Source organism: Centruroides sculpturatus, unplaced genomic scaffold (assembly GCF_000671375.1).
Source record: "Centruroides sculpturatus isolate CEXI.00-Female unplaced genomic scaffold, Cexi_2.0 scaffold712, whole genome shotgun sequence".
Classification (NCBI taxonomy): Eukaryota; Metazoa; Arthropoda; class Arachnida; order Scorpiones; family Buthidae; genus Centruroides; species Centruroides sculpturatus.
The window spans coordinates 144,980-167,809 of NW_019384904.1; the positions used below are offsets into that span (position 1 = coordinate 144,980).

Genomic DNA, 22,830 nt, shown 5'->3' on the forward strand with positions numbered 1-22,830 from the left:
TAAATGTTTATATTTTTGTTTATAAAAATAATTGATTTAAGAAAAAGAAGAAACAAGAAATATATATATTTATCTGGATTCAATGATAATGTTATTTATTATCCGGATAAAATATATAATGACCTTTATACTTATTCTATTATCTATATTTGTAACAGAAAAATAGTTATTCTGTTTAAAAAACAAGCGTATACATGAAAATCTTTAAAACGGTTTTGTGTAGAAAATAAAATGTTGCGTTACTTTCTTTGCATACAGAATAAATGGATATATATTTTTTCGTTTATTTTTTGTTTTGTTTATCTTTGAAACAAACTGGAAAGATGTTTATTGTATTTGAACATATAAACCTCAAGCGAAGATTATCAATAAATATAAAAATGAATATACCTCATGTTAAGGTAAATATATATAAAAACGTACATTTTTCCATATCTGAAAATTGTAAGTATTCAATTCCAATATTTGTACGATAAAAAGAAATAAAATAAAAAATTGAAAATCGATAGGAATGATTGTTAGTGAAGCATTGAATTTGAAAGAAAAAGAAAATGAAATAAAACAAGTGAAAAATATGATGTAAACAACCAGTCTCGAGTCTTATCATTTCGTAAATATAATAAGTTCACAGTTCAGATTATTATTTTTTATACACATAATATAATTTACGTATATAAATTATATTTATTAAACACGAAACTTTATTTGAATCGATAAATTTTGGCAAGAGTTTAGCAAGAGCTATTTAATAAGAATTTAATGTCGTCTGTGTGTTTAACAATTAAGAAAAGCAGAGTAAACAGTAACTACATATAATTTAGTTAGTTAGACTTTGAAAAATAGGTCCATTGGCATTGCTTACTAAACTTATCCCGTAGAGTAAACTTTGCTGGAATGGTTTCTCTAAGTTTATATAATAACTCGGCTTATATAAAGTGGATATGTAGTCTTATAAATAAAATGATTTAGTTTTATCTTTCAAAATAGAAATATACAGTTTAAATTTTTTTTCAATTGAAACACTTAAATTTGTTTCTTATAAGGAAAAAATATATATATATAGACCTACATTTTATATATTGTTAAACAAGGTTAACCATACTATCTCTATATTGAATTTCATCGCTATTGTATAATTTTCTATAGAATATTTTATATAGATAATAAATAAAACTCAAAATACTAAATAAAGATCAGTTTCTATATCAAATGTATATATATTTGATTTAGAAACTAAATAAAAAATTTAAAGACATCACGCCGTACATCATTGGTGTATAATTTCCTTGGTTTTATAAATTTAATAAGAAAAAATTTGATTTATATATAACGATACAATATTTTTTATAACTATATAATCATAAGTGAAGTTATTTTATACACATTTAATACTGTAAATTTAACCAATTTTTAAAATTAAATTTTAACAAGTTTCTTTAAGTTATTACACTAACTTTATGCATTTATTAAATTTTTATAATGTAATTGAACTTATTAGTTAGCATATTTTTAGCCGTATCCTCTACTAATTCCATTAATATAATGTAAATTTTGAATATGGAACGTTTATTGAGCTCTATATTTCATGTAAATTAAGCCATAAAGAAACTAATCATTTGTCTTGTATATGAAATTCATAAATTCTGTAAATCTAATGAATGCATTAGTAATCTGATCCTAACATACTTCTTTCATTCATACAGCAATGCATTGATAGATATATTGAGATTCTTGTAATGCTTTTAGCATTTACAGAACTTATTAATGGATCTCATGGAAAGTAAATCAATAGAGCTTATGATTTTATAGATATATAAGAATAATATGCATCTATCTAATCACTACAAAGTCTGCGAATCTTTATATAGATTACATAATATATCAATTAGCAAAATAAAAAACATTTAATTTTTAAAATTAATAAGTTAACAGATCTTAATAATAAACACTACTATCTAATCGAATTGTTACAGCCATATTAGATCTGGATGACTTGTTACATGGCATTTTAAATGCGTTAAACTATTGAACACTTTACTAACTCTCTCTCTGTCTCACCATCTCTATTGAACATATTTAAAGCTCGTACATCAATTACACTATTATGATATTAAATACTAATCCTGATAGACACAATTATTTTACTGCTACTACTACGATGTTTAAGATTAAATAGACGTACTGAACTATTGATAATGAAATCACGTTTCCAAAAATATTTTATGTGTGTGCAAATTATATTGGAAAATTTTCATTTTTATAGACCAGCATAGCGTCAAGTTTAGTAATGAAACTCTTTTATTATATATATATATTATATGGGTCAATTTTACGGTTAAAGCGATGTAGTATCTGACAAAACTTGTGGAAAAAATCTCACTACTTCTAACATCTATAACTCTAACCTAATTTTCATAATAAGCGAAGGCGATTATTTTGTTATTAGCTTTCAGTACCTGTTTCTTATTGATCAGATAGTAATTAGCCAGGTTGTGCAAGAAAATTTGTATCGATTTCATTTTAAAACCGTTGGTTGCCCATCATCAACGACTATCCCAGATATTGTTTCAAATTGTAACAAATTATATTTTGAGAATATAAAATTGATAGCTACGAACTTTAAATTACTTTCAAAGAATCTTTCACATTTTAAAATTTATTATTTTTTTTATTTTTGATTAAAAATGGAGTAGAAGATGACAGGAAACGAACATCGATAATACATTCATTATTCGAGATTTAGTTAAAAGAATTATGTTCCTCACTTTTGAATGAGAATTCAGATTACTTATATATAATTCAAACACTATTTTCAGAAACTTTTATATCTATAAAATGTGTATGTATATGCTAAGAATTTTCTTTCTCACAACACACTAAATTTCTTTTGATAAAGATGAAAGATAAATTGGATACAGTAGCCATTTTCCTCTGATCTTTCATTTCAAAAAAACGTCAATTCTGTTTTGGATATTTTATCTTGAGGTTTTTCAGTTGTCAGGTAAGTAACTTTATCCTTTTTCTAGCTACACGAATTAAATTCATGGTAAGAAAATTCGATATGAAAAAGTTCCATTCATTCAATTCAAGATTCAAATTTCCTATTAGAAGCGTGTTAAGAAGTAAAAACCATATTTCCTCAGCTTAATTTTTATATTAAAAAAATAAAATAAAATAAACAAATTTATTTTTACGAAATGTTTTTGCTAAATGGGCAGTTGATTAAATTTCAGATTGAATAATGTTGAAGCAAAGAAAAGAAATCAGCTTAATTCATCCTTTTGAATAGTGAAATTGTAGACGGAACTTCCTTTTAGTAGAGCCATATTCTTATCAACAGTCTCACAGACGATGCACTAAAGTAAATAGTATTATAGAAACTTTAAGAAATGACTGTTTAACTAAGCATCATCGTATTCTGTTCGATACAATAAGATGGTAAATCTATGTCTATCTGGTTCAATGATTTATCTATTGGCCAAGTTCCAAAAAAAGGAGAAGAATTTTCACTATTAAATTAATGGTAAAAATAAAAGACATTGACAACCAATTCTTCCAACATCCGTAATCCAGGTATATAAATCCTCGGATTGAGGTTTGTTAGCCAGAAATGGTATCGGTAAATTAAATTCATCGAAAATCTTTTCTAGAAAGTTAAGATGAAAGAGGAGAGTTCTATTGTATATTTAATTGGATGCTCTTGATCAATGCACGATTGACTGGTTCTTAATTGTAGTGTCTCTCCTATGTGATGAAAAGTAGCCATTGGAATTTATGTCTCTTTAACCCTGCAGTACGTCCAATTAGTCAACCATTACGGAGTTTTTCTTTTTCCTACCATCTACAGTACACCCCGAGGTCTGTAAATGGCGTGCGTTATCTCAATTGTGTCTTCAGCTATAGATTGGTAGTGACTCACCGACCAGCAGATTTCCGTCCTTTTCTTGTCACTTAGTTACAGTACTAGTTTCTACACGCCAGGTTTGTAAGTAGCCTAATCTTCAGAAGAGCAGGATTAGTTCTTTCCAAGTGACTTTGTCTTCTCTTTTCTCTTCCACTAGTTTACTTATTCTCGTTCTAAAACTTCGCTTTTTTTATATAAAAAATTGTCTGACAGTCAAGCTTCGGGCTAGGAACTGTCAGTTAACTTTTCTAGCGTGCGGACAAATTTATTTTCCTGCCTACAGCCTCTTACTGCATGATTTTATGAAATATTCAACTCTTACGTATTTTTACGGTTGTTGGACGCGTGAGTGCACATATAAAAAAACTGCTTAAGAATTTCTTTCCTTGTTTTTTCTTTCTTTTTTTTATGTTGCATCTATCGATGTCTGTGCTTCAGTGAACAAATATTGAAAATTCATCGAATTTCAAAAGGCTTAGTTTATTATTAAAATTAGCACAATAAATGCACATTTTTCATTTTTCTTATTGAAATTAAACTTGGACTAGATTTAAGAAAGTAAATTTGTCTCGAAATTTTAATAACTTGCATCCATTCGTAAAATTTTACTTTTACTTTTTTTTTTTTTTATAGTTTTATAAATTCTCTAGCCGGTTCAGCAGCTGTGAAATACAAAATTTATCAGTGCAACTGCACAAGCAGTCAAACTTTAGGGACGATCTTTCAACTTTAGTAGTTTTTGTGACTTTTTTTTGTATAACATTTATTATTCAAATTTAAACATATTTAAATTAAATTAGTTGCAAAGCTTACGTATTATTTAACTTTAATAAAGAGATCGAAAGATCAAAAAGATGTTAAGGATCGACCATTGATTGGGGTTCGTGCAATTATTCGTTATTAATTGCCTCTCTAATTAATAATCTTCTTAGAACTGATCGCATTCACTCCGTAGATGAACCGTAGAAAATAATACGTTCAAGTATTATTAATTTCATGTATATAGCAATAACTTTCTTAGAAGGGAGATCTTGGTCGGTTATTCACATCTTCCTATTATTTTTCCATTCATTAGAAATGATATCAACTGAAGCAGAAAATGAACATTGGATGGATAATTATTTATATAGAATAATCAATATAGTTTATTGATCGCAAAGATCTGTTGCCACGGTAACGACTTGAAAATTTGACTTTCCTTATGAATAATGGAACTGGTTTGTTTATAACATAAGACATTAATTCCGTATGTTAAAAGGTGACAGATGCAAGAACATTTTTGAATGCGACTAGCAAGCGCTGTGATTTATTTCTGACTATCTTAGCATTTTTATACATATTTTTTTATTATTTTAATTTGTTAATATACACATTAGAATATAGTTAACTTCCTGGTGACTAATATAAGCATTTCCTTCCTTCCAATATCATTTTAAAGACTTCAAAGCTAAGAAACTAGTAAAAAGTTGCAATTAAAAAATAGAATAGACTATTTTATTTTGAAAATGCATTTATATATGTGAATTCTACATATAAAAGTTTAAAAACATATTTAAAAGTTAGCATAAAAAAGCTGGATAAAGAAGATTTTCAATAAAGCTATATTTTTCTTTCTAGATAGCCTTTGAGCAGTTTATCATGATAAAAATATTTGCTATATTTACAATCTAATCGGATTTTATATGCATTTTTCAAACATAAATAGTTGTAATTTATATAAACGTTTCAGATAAAAATATCGAGATCAATAATTTATACGCTGTAAAGGAACAGTATTCGCGTATAATTATCGGAGCGAATCAACTGTAAAATAAGGATATGCTACTTTAGAAACGAAATTTAACTTAAAGGTGATCTGACTAGAAAGGGGAAATGGAATATATTAAACAACTGTGGCTAAAAATCTATTAAGTCAACTGTACTTTACCTAGTCAAGTTTTACGATCGACTGTTCGCATATCATTAATCATTCGATAGAAAGTGAAGCAGAAAATCCACCAAGCGCAGTATCAAGTCTGCTTTTATTGGTACTATACAAAGGTTCATTTGGTGCAGCGTAAGATTTAACTTGTCCTTTCGGTCAATGGAGATAGCTTACTGCATCTTTAGCATTAAAAGAAGAAGAAACTTAAGACCGAGATGTAAAATCCTCTTAACGTGCGGTGCATTGGTTTACAGAAGTGAATGGATAGCAAAATCTCATCAGAGGCAGCTGGCGCCTAACGCCTAGCGTGCTCCCACTAGCTGTTCGGATGTGCCATTTCACTGTAGCTCTGTCAGAGTTAGAGAGTGCTGGACAGTTCGACTAGACACAACGGACAACCATTGACTGACATCTGTTAATAATTGGCCACAGGCAATTCGACACTGGGTTGCTGTCAGGGGCGTAACTATGGTGAGTCCGTTATTGATGGCTGCATCGTCGGGCTGAAGCCACTGCGCCTAGTAAGGGGGTGAGTAAGCAGTGGCAGTCGGTGGTACTCTCGCTCTAAACAGTTGCTCGTTTCTGACCCTCGTGACTGTTCGCTTGGACTTCTGCCTCTACAACAACTAGGAATAATTATGTGACGTTGATGTGACATACCTCACGCCATGATACCTTGGTGGTGGAAATATATAATTTTCATTTTTCTCTGGATTACTTCAGGTAAGATATGCACGTGTTTAATTTTTCTCCATTGATTTTTAGTAGTTACAAAACTAGAAATTTGATAATTATATTAGATTAATATCTCAAGTTTTATGCTTTTTTTATAGTAATAAACCGTTAACTTCTTTTTTTTAATTCGTTTTCTATTTATGTTTTGAATCGGAATTTTGCATGGATGTTATTTTCTCGTTTAGTTTTAAAACGCAAAATTTGAATTAAAATACATTTAATTGAAAGTAATAAAATGTTAAGGTAGTTTTATGTATTTTTTCTCAATTTGAATTTCTATTAGATAGCGTGATCAAAGAATATTTTTTAAAAAAGAGAAGTTTGTAAAGTTATATATTATGCATTTATTATTGATGGATGCTTTCACTTTTATATCGAATAAAAATTCGAAGTAATTTATTTTATTTTATTATAATGCAGCATTTTTTAAATATATTTTTTGTTGATATAGTTTCGAAGTCCTTGAAATCCATTAGGACGGAATTTAAAACATTTTGGGTCATGCATATGTAGGATATAGGCACAGCGTGTGCATTTTCGAAAGATTTACGTTTATAAGTTCTTAGTAATAAATAAAACTATTTTTTTTTGCATACTGTGTTCTTTTCTTAGAATTTATTTGTTTTTTCCCAGCTTTTTCTGCAAATCATGATAGGGTGGGTCCTTCTTTTGTTATGGAACCAGCCAGCAGAATAGATTTTCTTAACTCCACCGGCACCGTAATACCATGTACCGCTCGTGGTATTCCAACACCTTCAATAAGTTGGATGAAAAAGGATGGTTCTTCTGTGGGAGATATACCTGGATTGAGACATATAAGACCAGATGGATCTCTGGTGTTCTCACCTTTTCCTGCCGAGGATTATAGGCAAGACGTCCATTCAGCTGTCTACAGGTGTGTGGCAAGCAATGTTGCTGGGACAATCGGAAGTAGGGATGTTATTGTCAGAGCAGGTGAGTTATAACTGCAAATTCCCTTTCCGTATCTAAAATTACGCTACATAAATTATGAAAATTTTAGAATAATTTTTTTTCATTGGCAAAATTCCAATTAAAGTTTTCTCGGTTCTTTCTGATCGATCTTTTGTATTTTGTTAACACTGCATGGTAAGTAAGCCGCAGTCAACAGATGGTCTCCATGGTTCATTTATTACTTAAACTTGCTCATTAGCATAAAGAGTTTGATTTAATTATACCCAACGTTATCAATGTGCTGTCACTAGAATTACTTCATCGTATTCCTTACGGCATAACTCCACACTCTTGTTGCTCATTCACGCTTAAATTATACCAAGAAGAGATAAGAATTTCTTAACGCGCAGGCAATGAGAAAGTCATCGCGATAATTGCAATTAACCGAGCTAAACGATACAAGAAAAAAAAAAGAAGAAATGTTTAACCGAAATTCAGTATAATTACAACTCTTTCCGCATCCTGTATCCGTTGAATATTCCTGATGTACATCTTTGAATCAATATGTTTATGAGAAATGCAACAATATGAGAAAATTAAACTGAAGTAGCTCTGGTCGAGATATGTACAATAGGCATTCGAAACGCATGAATTAAATATTATGCTTAAATTTATTGAATTATTTTATCAGCATAGAACACTCGTACAGTCTGAACAATGTTTGATTTAATTGAATTAAACCTTAAAGATATGCAAATATAATACAAAACTTCGTACGTTTCTACATTTCCTATCAGCTTTTAGCTTCCTACGTGGGCTCTGATAATTTTGAATAATTAATGATTGATGTTCAAACAAAAACATTAAAAAAGTCTTTGATCTTACAAAAACATTTTTTGTTGGTACTGTATATTTTTTTCAATTAGCATAGAAATGAGGGTAGTTTCATATTTTCATTTTTTGAAGGATTACTATTAAAAGCACTGAAATTTAATAACGCTTGTATAATTTCGATGTATGAATAATCGAAGAGGAAAAAAATCTCTTTTACAGTTCCAAAACAAATATTTGTATATATTATGTAAAAGAAAACTTGTGAGCAAACATATTTGCTCATGCAATTTAACTAAAACTTCTATCTTTAGTTCGCTTTTCGGCAAATATAGTCACATTTATTGTGTAATTTGGTCGTCCAGCTTTTAATTGGGAAATGGAGGAAACAAAACAACGTTGAGAGTTTTGGTAATTAAATTTTCAGTGCGGGAAAGAAGCAGTTTCCTGTAAATTACGACCTTAGTCATCAGTAGTTCGAAATTCAGCGTACTTTTCACTTAATTATCTTGCCCTATCCTTGGTTGTGATGCTTTCTCCTATATCCCTGCTAGGTAATGACAACGTGACTAGCTAGCTGTCAGCCTAGTCGCTGCTTACAGAATAGAACATAATTAAATGCAAACAAGGTGCAAGACGTACACCTCACTAGCTGTCTAGTTACGACAAAAGATGAAGAAAACTAGAATAGAATCAAATACTTGTTAAAAATCTTCACCTTTAAATTATTTTTATGTAAAATCACATTATTTTTATATAAAACGTGTTGTATTGTTTACATTTATAATAATTAAGTAATTATTTAAATTTGTTACTTTATTTTATTTATAATAAAAATCCAGTTTTTAGATCATTATCGTTAGAAAATATTATATTATATTTAATAATAGTAATTGAAAAAAATTAATTATATAAGTGTATTAATATTATTATATTCTATTTTCAAAATTAATAATTAAATTTTAGCTTATTCTCACAGAAAAAGTTTCCATTTGTAATAAAAAATTAATTAATCATTCAACTTTATTTATATATATTATTAATGTTTTCATCTTAAACTTATATAAATAATTTGATTTTTCAGACCTTTTAGATATTAAAAACCGCATTCTTGTAAGACTAATTTTAAAAATATAAAGAAACAACCTCATCTAGAATTTATGTTAGTAATTAAAATTTTCCGTATCTCTGCGTTAATTTTACTGCTTAAATGAGAAAAGCAAGGAAAAAATTAATTATTGTTTTACTTTTTTTTTAAACAGTACTCTTCTTTAAATTTAAATGTTTAATATATAATGTGAGAAAGAGATTGAAACTTTAATTTAGCAACTATTTTCGCGTTAACTATATTAATATTTTTCTTTATTTAAATATTTAAAGCAACCTTTACACTTCATCAGGTCATGGATATATATATATATATAATTTAAATTGCATGAAAGATTAGAAATTTATTTAAGTCGCATACTTTAGCATAATGATCGAATGCTCATTTTTTAAGCGCTTAATTCTGCTCATCAGAAGTAGATTTTAAATTCATTTTGGTGATCGCACAACCCGAGTTCATTATGTCCTCCCTCATACGGAGATAAATGATGATTTATCCACCCAAAGTGTTACTTTTAAAAATGATTAAGGCGATGTTGATGGCGTTCAACAAATATCCCTACATCTCCATGTTTAACACCAAGATTTAGCTGTTCGAAAACTAGTTAATTTAACAAGTAGCACAGAAATCTTAACTAGGACATATAAGGAATCTAGAAATGATTTTCTACAATAAACTAATGGATATATTTGAGTACATTTCTCTGTTGACCACCTGACATTTGAAGCGAGGCGTGTCTCGAGTCGTGTCCTGAATTAGTCAGTGTCAGAATTAATTAGGAAGTAGATAGATGTTAACATTATGGAAAGAGCGAAATTACAATTCTTTGATATGATATATTTCCATAAATTAAGAAAAAAAAATACTTCTCAATAAATGGTTGCTAATTAAAGCGTGATGTAATACTATCTACACAGAATGCAAATTTGGACTAGATTAAATATTATAAACTTTTTTTAATGGAAACCAATGTGATTTATGAAATGTTATCTATGTTTAAATATTTCTTATATATGTATATATCTATTTTTTTAAATTAGATTTACGTATTCGAATAAGCTTTTGTTTGAACTTTTATTTCCTGTCTTTAATGCGGAAGTGTGCACGAACAGGAAATTATTTGAATTGTTGTCTTCGGTAGAATTTTACACAATAATGGAATAATTAAAGTTCCAATTTTCTACTACTTCCTTTCTGAAATAAGAAAGTTTAAAATGTCGTTATCTTTTAAAATAAAATCCAGAAAATTTCAAGTTTCATTTTATTTTTCTTAAAAATATTTTCTATATTTAGATTTTAATCATAACACGATTCCCACCTGTAATGTTTAAATGTCATTTAATTAAAATGCACTTTATAATTATTTAGATGAAAATTTTTCATTTATTTTTTATCTGAGATTTAAAAAAAATAATAATAATAAATTTGTTTTTCTTTTAAATCTTCTTTTTCTATTTATGTAAAACTATAATTAAAAATTGAATAATTACTGAAGGAAATTAATATGACTTCAAACTAGGAAAATTTACGATTATACAAATTCCTAGTATAATCGTAAATTACTACTAGATGAGGTTTATAATGCTTGCAATTTACTGAAAATTTGCTATTATTTTAATGAAAATTCGAGATTATTTTAGTAAATTATTGGATTTTTCTACTAAAAATTTTATTTTTTTTCCTCTTCTCTCTAATAAATATGCAGATAGAATTAAGTTTAAAATGACAAAATAATTTTAATATAGGTTACTTAAATTCAAGAAACGAATTTTAATTATGAATTTTCAATAGAAGATATTTATTATCTAATTTTTTTCTTAATTTAATTTATAGCTTAGTAAAAATATTAAATATTTTTTTAATAGAAAATAAGGATAAAATTGGTAAAAATTGATAATTACCCAAGAATTATTGAATTTTTCTAATCATAAATCTTTACTTCGTGAAACTAATATCGATTTTAAATGAACGGAAATTCCATAATTTTGTATAATAAAATTTCAGAATAATTTTTTGTGAAAAATTTGGGATAATTTAGTAAAATTTTAGAATTAATGAAAAGATACGATCGTGAATTTTTTTAAAATTAAATTTATGGTGAGTTCACTGGAATTTTTAATGGAATGGCATCAGATATGGAAAAAAGATTATTCATTATTATTTTAACAATGTATTCTTTTGCTTGAAAAAAGAAAAACTAAAGAAACCGCTATGTCACCGCAAAGTCAGCAAAATTTCCTACTTTGTCAACCGGTTTCGTACCAAACTGATATGTCAGTGAGAAAGGGAGTTGTACAACAGCCTGGCTTATCATTTCTGTCACTCCAACTGATCTCTTCTCGATATATCGATTAGGAAGTGACGACTAGATTTTCCCTGGGCAGATATCGCCAAAAGGGGAAAAATTGGTAGTACGAAAGAACATCTACCTATCCTATCTTTGTGGCCAACTGAAGATTGGATGTTGGCTTCTTTTCCCTCTTGTTGCGTGCCTGACTTTAATCATAATATCGTTCTCGTCATTAGCGTACTAAAATGGATCCTCGCTTTATTGACCAACTTACATATAAATAGATCGATGCTAAGTTTCCAGAAGAAAATTTTTCTCTTTCTTCTACTTAAAACTTCCGAGTTTTGCAAAAATTTAAAAATTTTATAAAACTGGTTAAATTACTGTAGTTATATTGTTAATAAAACGATCTCTAAAGTTAAATTTCCGTTATATAAATTTAGGAAATTTAAAGTATGTGTATCAGAAGAATTTTTCTGTTTAAACAAACTTTTGCAATCAGACCACTTAAAAACTGGATTGAATATTTATTGAGTTTTCAGACGCATTTCAGACATTCATATACTTTGAAATCCCTCTTCAGTTATCATCAAAAAGATTTACTGAAAAAATAATTAATAGAATTCTTACATACTATATATCAAATAAGTTATACATTTAATTTTAATGTACCATTCGTTTTTGGCAAATTGTAGAACATTTTACATATAGATTAACTTTTAAATAAACATGCATGCTATTACACTTCTAAAAGCTAACTGTTTTAAACTTATAGTGAAGATTAAATATCAAAAACAATAAACATTTTAAATTTCAAACAAAAGTGACATTCTTTACTATCATATTTTCAATTCGGTTCAATTTTCTGTGATACATCGTGTAACATAACAAAGGAAGTTTCCTATTGCTTCAATACAGCATTTTAAATTTTACAGTATACAGAAGAATAAGACACAAAACAAGTGTTTATAACCTGGACGTATTTAAACTCGATTGCCATTATTGTAAATACAATAAATGTTACTTTAAACATATTTATAAAATTAAGAAATAATTTTTATTCAAATTTACAGATTCTTATTTTCTGTATTGTGTAATAGTGCTGCTTTACGATTTAAAATGGGGTATTGCAGCGATAAAAAAAACTCTCTTTGTTGGTGTTATACGGTGTATTGTAGAAAATTGAACTGAAGTAAAAATATGATAGTAAAGAATATCACTTTTGTTTGAAATTTGAAATGTTTATAGTTTTTGATATTTAATCTTCACGATATTTTAAGGTTTAAAAAAAAGGGTACTATTTAGAAGTATCGAACATACACGTTTATTTAAAAGTTAATCGACAACAACGAATGGAACATTAAAGATTAAAAGTAAACTGTATTTGATATATATGAGAATTCTGTTAATTATTTTTTTCAGTAAATTTTTTTAATAACTGAAGAGAGATTTCAAAGTATATAAATGTCCGAAATGCATCTGAAAAGTAAATGAATATTGAATCCAGTTTTTAAGTGACATCATTGTGAAATTTGGTCTAAACGGGGTAAATGTCTCCTGGTATATTCTGACATATCTTCGAATGTGTCACTATTAGAATTAGGAAATTTAGTATGATGAAAATTAATAGGGAAATTAAAGGATCAAGAGTGCTTCCCCGATTGAAGGATAACACGACTATATTGATGTGTTTATCTAATGATTAGTCTCCACCAAACTTTAGTTAGGACAACCTTGCCTCTATTTCCTGTCACCAAAACTATATACGGCTTATTGGATTCGTTTATCAGAACACGACTTAAGTAATGGTTGTTTATATAAGTTAGGTCATTTCGATGATCTTTAAAAGTTTAAATTTATCTCATACGAATGATTACTAACTTAAATTATAAGAAAAAAAGTAAAAAAATTACATATTCTGTCAATATATATATGTACAGTACGGTATATATATATATTAAAACATGTATCATTTTAAATTTAAATTTAAATCAGTCTTGAAGTAAGTTTGTTTAAAATTTAAAATATTTACATTAAGAATAAAGTTTTAAAATAAATAAAAAATAATTTCTGAATTGAATTTTTGAATATTTTCATGACGTGAATATCTTATTTTAATATGAGGATAGACTAATTTTGATATTCTGAAAGCTTGGATATTTGAATGTATTGAGATTTCTTATTAGAAAAAATCAGAATTTATTCATAAATACGTCCAAACTAGAAATGCACGAGGAGAAGTAAAAAATCTCTTGAAAATATAATTTTTTCTCTCTTCATCAAAAATGTAGATAGTAATCTTTATATGTTGAATAGAGTTTTTGGGGAAGAAAATATATATATTCAACAAATTATCCTAGTAAAAGATATCCTCGTGGCACCCACAAGCCTTGGTACTAGAATTGCGACACGTATTAAAATTTATAGGATCGTATTTTCTTTAAAATTATGAAAAAAAGAACGACTTCAGTAATATTTTATTATCGCCATTAATTCTAATTTTGTATCGTGTTTAGATTGCTAAATAATAATCATAAATATAAAATGTTTCCTTCACTATATATCAGAAGTTTTATATAATATATTTTTTTTATTTTTTATAAATGTATTGTATATGTTTGCTTGTTTATAAAAATTAAAATTTTGTATAACTTAAAACTTCAAAACAGTGAAATTTATCTTAGATAAAGTGGGTTGGACTTAGGAACTTACTTAGTTTAACGTCAATCTTATTTAGCTTTCAGTTGCACCTGACGAAAAATCCTTCAAATAGAAACCTAAGAAAAAAGAAAATAAAAATATATCCTAAGAAACGAAAGCATCAAAGTTTCTTTAAATTTTTTTTCTATATAATATAATGAACCTTAAAAAAGTTTTTTTTAGAAACTCTCTGAAAGGAACCATAACACAATAAGGTTAAAAAATATTCTAAATGACTATTCATTTACATTATTTACAGAATTTGTATATTTTTTTAAATAATTAAAATTAAAAAAAGTACATTTTTATAAATTATTCATGTGAAAGAATCAAAGAATAAAGAACTTTTTTTTATATTTTTGTAATGCGACAAGTCGTTAAATTAGAGGAATTTATTGGGAAATTATTTTGGATCGCAGCGTGCTTTGATTTTATAATAGAGGTTTTTTTTTTAATGTAGAAAAATATGTAAGATATTGATCGGTCAATATCCATTTAAGACTTTCAACAATAACAAATAGGAAAATTTGAAATTTGATAGGTTCAGAAATATTTTATTTCTTGATAACATTTCGTGAGGAGTTTAATATTACGTTTTATTACTTTCGAAAAATATATATTATTTCGCATATTTTATTATTTTTTAAAGTACATTTTCCTGTTTAAAAAAATCACAATTCGATTTTATAGGTTGATGTATAACATTCTTTACTCCACAAAAAATTTTCATTTAATTTCTTTTGTGAACCTGATTGATGAATAAATTGATATAAATATGATACCGAAATTATATGTATGTTATATATATGTAAGTTTATGTTATAAATATATGTAATAGTACGTTTATACAATTTTTGTAAAAGAGAAAAATAAATAAATAAAAAAACGATGAAGTATATCAACAAATAAAATTACTTTTTTATTGAAATGTTTAGATAATGTTTGTCATACAATTTTCCAAAATACATTGTTCGTGATTGATGTAGAAGCCATAAATCATATCTCTGAAGTAATAATTTATCTGATTTGACAGATGCTGAATAATTTTTCTTGGATTTTTTTAAATGTAAATACTTAATTCCATTCTGTTATTAAATGTCTTATATTATTAAGCATCATTTTTTACTTTTATTATTACGAATATCAGGTCATTCAATGTAGATCTTATCTGTAATATTAAATATTTAATTAACATACATGTAAATCTATGTATAGTTCTGAAGTAAAGACTTTGTAAATAAATTAACAACGGTAAATTAGTAAATAATATATATATGGCAAAATAATTAGTCTAACAGTAGCGTTTTCTTCCAATTTAATGAAGAAGAACTGCTTTCTTAATTCGGTTTCATCTCTACTCATTACTGTATCCATGTACAGAGACAGATCATTTAACTCCTAACAATGCTGCAACATAATATAATACCTTATTATCTCTAGCAAAGAGTAAACTAAGTTGGTTAATCAATCTAGATACCCTAATTAGTCATTGGAGTTAGAAATGAATTCAGTTCATTCAGCTCTAGTCTTTAACTATTATTCGAATCCAATTAGACGATCATATGCAAATGTAAAATGTCCATGAAATACTCGTTGTGTGTAATCATTTTATTTTAATAGACCGCTATAATAAACCATTATACAATGCCAAGGAGCACCTTTGTATAATTAATAAGACATCTATAAATATAGCAGGTGGGCTTTACAGAACAGAATAGCTTAGCTATATATAGAAAGTTTTATGTTTCATGTTAAAAAATAATTATAAATACCTTAAGAATTTCAATTAAACGCAGAGAGAATATTCTAATAAATAATTTATAAAGTATTACTTAAATTTATCATGTTTCAAACTTAAATGGTTTATGACATTAGATTATTATTATTATGTTAAAAATAAGGTTATTTTATACCCGTGGAGAATTATTTTTAAACTTTTATTAGAGAAAAGAGCAAAACTTCATTGTTTAATACATGTAATAAGCATTGATACAATAAAACAAATGCGAATGAATTTTTTACAAAATGACATTGCTAGTATTCGTGATTCAACTTAACTAATCCTCCGACTTAGTTGTAAGAAACCAGTGATTAATTGTCTGTTATCTTATCTTTCCATCCCAGCTTGCCCACTTCGCGACTTTCAACTACAGACTAATGTTTAATGAGTTTCCATTGTGCAGGACAAGTTAGCAGTCGTTACCTGCCACAGATAGGTGATCATCAAAAAAGATTTAATGAGCTTCCTGTGTTCGTCAAGACTCGAAGCCTTTTTTAAATATCACATACTACATTCACGATACTTTCAGTCCAATAAACATCAATTAAGATGGTCTTGTCAAGAAGAGCATTGTCTTAAGGCGCGCGTCTCAACTGAACGATTGGTGAATAGGTTCTTTTTGACCAAAGGTTTCTAAGCTTGTCTCTAACAATAAATTTCTTTTCGCACTCCTTTCTCTCTTGTCATGGTTCGCTACGCAGTACTAAGCAGCGGAGATAATAAAGTCATCTATACAGTGCCAAGCTGTTGGGGATTTTTCATCACATCTTTCTCATCTACATATCAATCTTCTCCATTTTTAATCATCTCCTTTTAGTCTGGCGCCATACCTGCAGGAAATTTTATCTTTAAAAAGAGTTACTTGAATAATTGACTTTTTGTAATTTTCTTGATATTTTGTGTCATCACGTTCCACCTGCTGGGCCTAGTGTCGAATTTCATTCCGTACTTTTTTAATCTAATATCTTAGATAATAATTTCAAGTTTAAACGCATAAAATTTTCATTAAAATTTTTATAATAAAATTCTAATTAATATTATACTTTCATGCATTTAATTCTTCCGGAACACTGAAAATAACAGATAAAATGAAGGTATTAAATTGGTAAATGCATAAATTATTCGTAAGTAAACCTAGAAAAATATAATAAAACAATTAATTTACAATTCTAATTAGAATTTTCGTAAATATAATGAATGTAATCCTCTAGAAAATTTCATTTTACTTTATCATCTTTCGTCTTTCGCGATCAGCATGAATAATCTTCAAAAACATTACATAAAATTATCAAAATAAACAAAGTATGTAATCTCTATCGATTTTTAACAAAGTCGTATTAAAAATATTTTTTAAATATTTATTCATTTTCTTTATGTACTAGTGTATGTATCCTATAGAAAGTATTATTGTTTAGACCAATAGAAACAAACTTATTCATATTTCGTAGCAAGTGGATAAGTATCACAACAAGTTACAAAGAATAAACTGAGTAAAACAACAATCAGTCGACTGTATGATGAGATTCGGTGAAATTTGATCCCAAAAGAGATGCTCGACTATCCATTATTTAAACAGATGGCCATTGGAAATAAAGTTAAGCTAAAAGAAAGAGAGACAGCTGTTTAGAATGGCCAGTGATGTTTTTACACATGATCTATGATAAAAGATCTTCAACTTATACAAAAAGAACATTAGATTCTTTGAGCTGAACATAATTGCATTTAAGAAGTAAAGAACGATGCATTTATCTATTTCCTTTTATCTTCGGTAGCATTTGTGTGAGATTGTCCTTAATTTTCTTTTCAGAGGCTGTTTTCTTTCCTAACGTCTTTTTTACGGGCCAACCAACTGGAAAGTGCTCCAATGGCTTCTATCCAAACTTGTTGACTGAAACCTTTGCTTTCTTGGCAATGTACTTTATGGATGTCGTTACATAGCTCAGAATCTTAAATATAACGGGCTGAGTTTTCCCTACTTTATGCATGCAGAACTATCAAATCAACGTTAAGTATACAATGCATTTATAACAAAATTTGTGGAATTTTTAATTATATATCACTATATTCTTTATTACTTATGTAATAAGTTTCGTTTTATATCGTTTGATACAAAATATTACGTATTTCTAAAAACTTGAATTTAATTTCGTGTGAATAATTACAATTTTAAACACCAATCTCTTCTCTGCATTTCTTACCGCATCGTGATATTTTTCCTTATATTTGAATTATTTATAATATAATCTTTATTTAAACTTTTACTTTATATCTGAAATTCAATCGAATTATTTTTTCTTATTATACTTATACTTTTTCTTATAAAAAGTATTCTCTAACTTTTCATAATCGCACAATGGAATCATTGTTTGATTTTCGTGCAACAATCCAACGACTTTTGTTTGATATTTGCAGAAAAAGCGAGACGTGACTCAAATACAAATTCCATAGTTTCTTGGGTTATTGAAGCAAAAGTAATTTAATAGCACTGCTTTAAAAAAAGAAAGTCTTTAGAAGAAAAGTTGACAGTCTTTTCCTTGAGTAAAAAGTCCAGTATAAAAAAGAACTTTCCTTTATATAGAAGTTTAAATATTATTATTTTTTATGTGTTATCATTATTCCTATACGTAATTAAATATAACAGTAATATAATCCATCATGACAACGAACTAATTTATCAAATTTTTAAGCTTGTCTTTACCAACTTTTTTGATATTATATATATTATATTCTCTATCCAAGAAAACTTTTCCATTTAAAAATGTATGCGATCACGTAGTGTAGGAAGGCAATATTACTTCGTGATTTCTTCTCAGTTTCTTAACGTTCATGAAACTAGCGTAGAAAATATTTCCCTAGATACCCTACAAGAGTAGTAAAAGTAATATTGTTAAGGAATATCAAAAAGATTGAAAACGTTGACAAACTACATTGGTTACAATCTCATAAAATTTCTAATTTTTGGTTATTACGAAAAAAGGCGCTAATATGATATATATATAATGATTAATAAATTTTTAAAATGCTTAAATTAAAATTTAATCAGCAACAAGTTTAATTTAACTTTCACAAATACTTTAAAATGAATATAAGTAATAAAATAGTAATTTGTTTTATTACTTATATTTATTTTATAAATAATAAGCAACGATATTTATAAATTATATAATAAAATAATTACCATTATAAAGGTAATTAGATAAATTTTAGTTATAAAGTGTGTTTATATTATATTTATAATTATGCTAATGTGTTTACTAATGTGTTTACTTCTTTATAGGTTTAAGATATTCTGAATATTAAATTGCTTTAAAAATATTAAATAATTTATATTTATTTTTATAATATGAATTTAAAAATTAAAAGTTCAATTAGTAGTTCAAATATATAAAATTCTTATTTTTAAAACATTAAAATCACTATTTTCAATGTTTAAACTATTAAATAAAGCTTTAATATTTATTTTTAATTATCATTAAATTTGTAAAATACTGTAATATGAAAATTTTAACACGATTAACAAGGAAATAGAATTTTAATTAATTAAAATTGGACTTTGATCATTACAAAATGTTATAAGTGATTTAAATAAATTGTAAATAATTATATAAGTTATTTCTTAATACTATATATTAAATTTCAAAATTTATTAAGTAAAGTAAGGAACAAAGAAGTTAATATAATTATTAAAGTGATAAAATATGCAAGAATTGAAAATTTTATTTAATAATTAATATACTTTATACAAGAATCAAACTCATTAAAAATTAAAAGTTTTTATTTTAACAAGTTTAATACCATGAAAAATAGAACTTGACATGAATAAATCTGCTCTCTTTATATAATTTTGAACACATTCAGTATAAGAATGTTACATAAATATTAATAAAAATCATTTGTTGTAATTATTCAATAATAAATTTCCTGTAAAAATTAAAATTTCCAAAAAAAGTCATGTAAATCATTAAGGTGATTAAAATTTTTAAATAATGTAAATGTATGATAAAATATACAAGTTGAACAAATGTCATAAAATTTTTATTTTTAATTATTAGAAAATGTGTTAATGTGATTAGAAAAATTTTTAAATGTGAAATACTTTAATAATTAATGCAAAAAAAAAATTCACAAAGTTCTTAAAGAATGGTTTAAATTATCACTCCCACTGATATTAATTAAATTAAAATTTTTTTTCTAATTATGTAAATATAGAGGTAAGATGGAAATCTATTATTTATTTCTGAACAATAGAATTTATTCTCCATTTATTTCCCGTAATTACTTTCTGTTGAGGTAATTGATAATGTGAAAGGAACAAAAAGAAGATAAAAAAAAAAAAAAAAAGTCAGCTTTCTTTCTTGTCCTATCCATTTCCTTTCCTCATTGATATTGTCGAGTAGAATATGTCAGAATATTCTTCTACACTTCCTGTCTTCTTGTCTTAAAGGTTTTCTGAAAGGTTGATTGGCCAAAATTTCGCTTGACAGCACCATATGAAAGGAACTGTTAGACAAATCGACGATGTTATTACTTCACCAAAAGTAATGAAAGCTGATAAGACAATAACAGAATTTCCTTTTCAATAACTTGTATATTGCCCATAAAAAAATTTCATCAAGATCAATTTCTTTATATATATATATATATATATAAATCTTTGTTTTTAAAAGAGTATTCTTTTGCCAGCTGTCCTATCTCCTCCCATTGCATGTAGAAAGTGGCCAGTAGAAGAGATAGAAGGCACGACTGGGAGAGATAAAAACAAATTTTTTAGAAAAACGTGTCAACCGATAATAAGAAGTCAGTGTTGTAAGTGATTGTAGCTGTCACACCCATTCTTATAAGCTCTACCGAGCCCACAGCAACCAAGACAAGAGTCACCGAGGCACTGTCTGATAGTCTTTAATCAGATGATAGATGTTTGTCTTATATTGGTCCAGAGAAGTCCAGTGTANCATTGTATTCGTTCTCAATGTTTATATATTTTTAACCGGATAATATATAATCCATTTATTTAAAAACCCTTACTTTAGCACAAGAAATTCTTGTTTTGTAGTCTTTTAGTGGATTTTTGAGTATATTGATTGGCTATCATATTTCATATATAAAATTACAGATTAGATATATGATCGGTTTTAAACTAAAATTGCATGTCATAGCTTTACTATTAAGTTACAAAACTGTTTGGAAAATTTTAAGTCAATTTTCCTAAATCTCTTTCTCTTATTTCCAAAAATTAGGGGGGAAATCAATAAAATCTGTTTTTCTTTTCTGTTTTAAAAAATTTAACATTGTTAATTATAAAAATCTTATATAAGTTTTAACCTATTTGTTAATAACTATACCAAGATATATGATAGTTTATTTAAAATAATTATAGATACATTTTACATCATTATTTCTTACTTTCATTATTTTTAAAGATATTTTATTTCATTTTTAACTTTAATAAACGCATTAAAGTATGAAATAATATCATATAAAATTGTGAAATTCAATATTGTAAAAATTTGAACAATTTTTAAAGAAATTTATTTTGTTTTCTTATGTTACCATCCAAATTATCTCTTAAATTTATTGTTTACCATTATTCTTCCTAATGTTTGTAATATACTTTCCTATTAGCCTTTCTTAAATTTCAGGAGGAAAAAAATAAAAGAAAAAATACTACTTAAAGCAGCTTTGTTTATTCTAAAAAAACTGAAATTAAAAAAAGTGTTATATGTGGAATTAAAATCATGCTGTATTAGTATCAAATTATAATTTTTGTTTTTGTAATTTAAATATATTTATGATTCAGATAATCGACGCTCTACAGTACTGTACTTATATTTCTAAGAGTAAAGTAAAATTAATAGAAAAAATAAAAGAAAAAATACCAAAAAGCTTTTATATATCATAAAAGCTTTTTGGTATTTTCGAAGAGCGATAATGAATATCCAAACTAAAAAAATTACCTTTCAATTTAAGACATATTCTAAATTTAAATTAAGGGACATCAGACAAAGTGCATCTGAAATATGAAATAAATACCGTAAATAAGACGATTATACAACTTAAATACAGAAATTATTGAGTCATTTTATTTTAGTAAATTTATATTCATTTTAAAAGAATTAATTAATATCTATTTAAATCAATTAATCAATTACGTATTCTAAAAATTACTTTATTTCTTTTGTTTATTTAAATTACTTAATGTTTTTAGTACGGGAAGATGAACAAAAGTTACGTTTGGAAGATAGCGGGAATCAATGTAATATTCTCTTTACTAAATACATTTATTTTACTATTGTTATTTTACTTAAAAATTAAATTTATTTTAGCATCCCAACCTTCTTCAGATAGACAAAAATAGCAAACAAATATTAGGAGGATTATTTTACAACACCTTTAAAATAATTCACGATAAATTGAATTTCAGGTATGAATTTTATTTCGATTATTAATGGGTTTTTTGTTTTGTAAGTTGTTTTGTTTAAATTATTTCGTAGCTATCGGGTTGTGGAACCGTTACCAGAGTTCTTTGGGAAACAAGACGAGAATGGAAACTGGTTCGGTACAGTCGGACAAGTAATTAATCAGGTAATCTAACACGAAAAATAAACTTATATTTTCCTCATTCACAAACTATTTCATTGATACGAAA

The 22,830-nt window shown here is 26.6% G+C and overlaps 1 protein-coding gene across 1 annotated transcript in view; it reads left to right on the forward strand.

Annotated features, from left to right (window-relative positions):
• The first annotated feature begins 5,478 nt into the window (after positions 1–5,478).
• Positions 5,479–22,830, forward strand: part of LOC111631548 (Down syndrome cell adhesion molecule-like protein Dscam2) — a 170,899-nt gene continuing 153,547 nt past the window's right edge. Inside the window, exons 1-2 of the mRNA XM_023375805.1 lie at positions 5,479–6,551; positions 7,197–7,517. Of these exons, the coding sequence (XP_023231573.1) occupies positions 6,497–6,551; positions 7,197–7,517 (376 nt within the window). The 5' untranslated portion in view covers positions 5,479–6,496. The remainder of the gene's footprint in view (positions 6,552–7,196; positions 7,518–22,830) is intronic.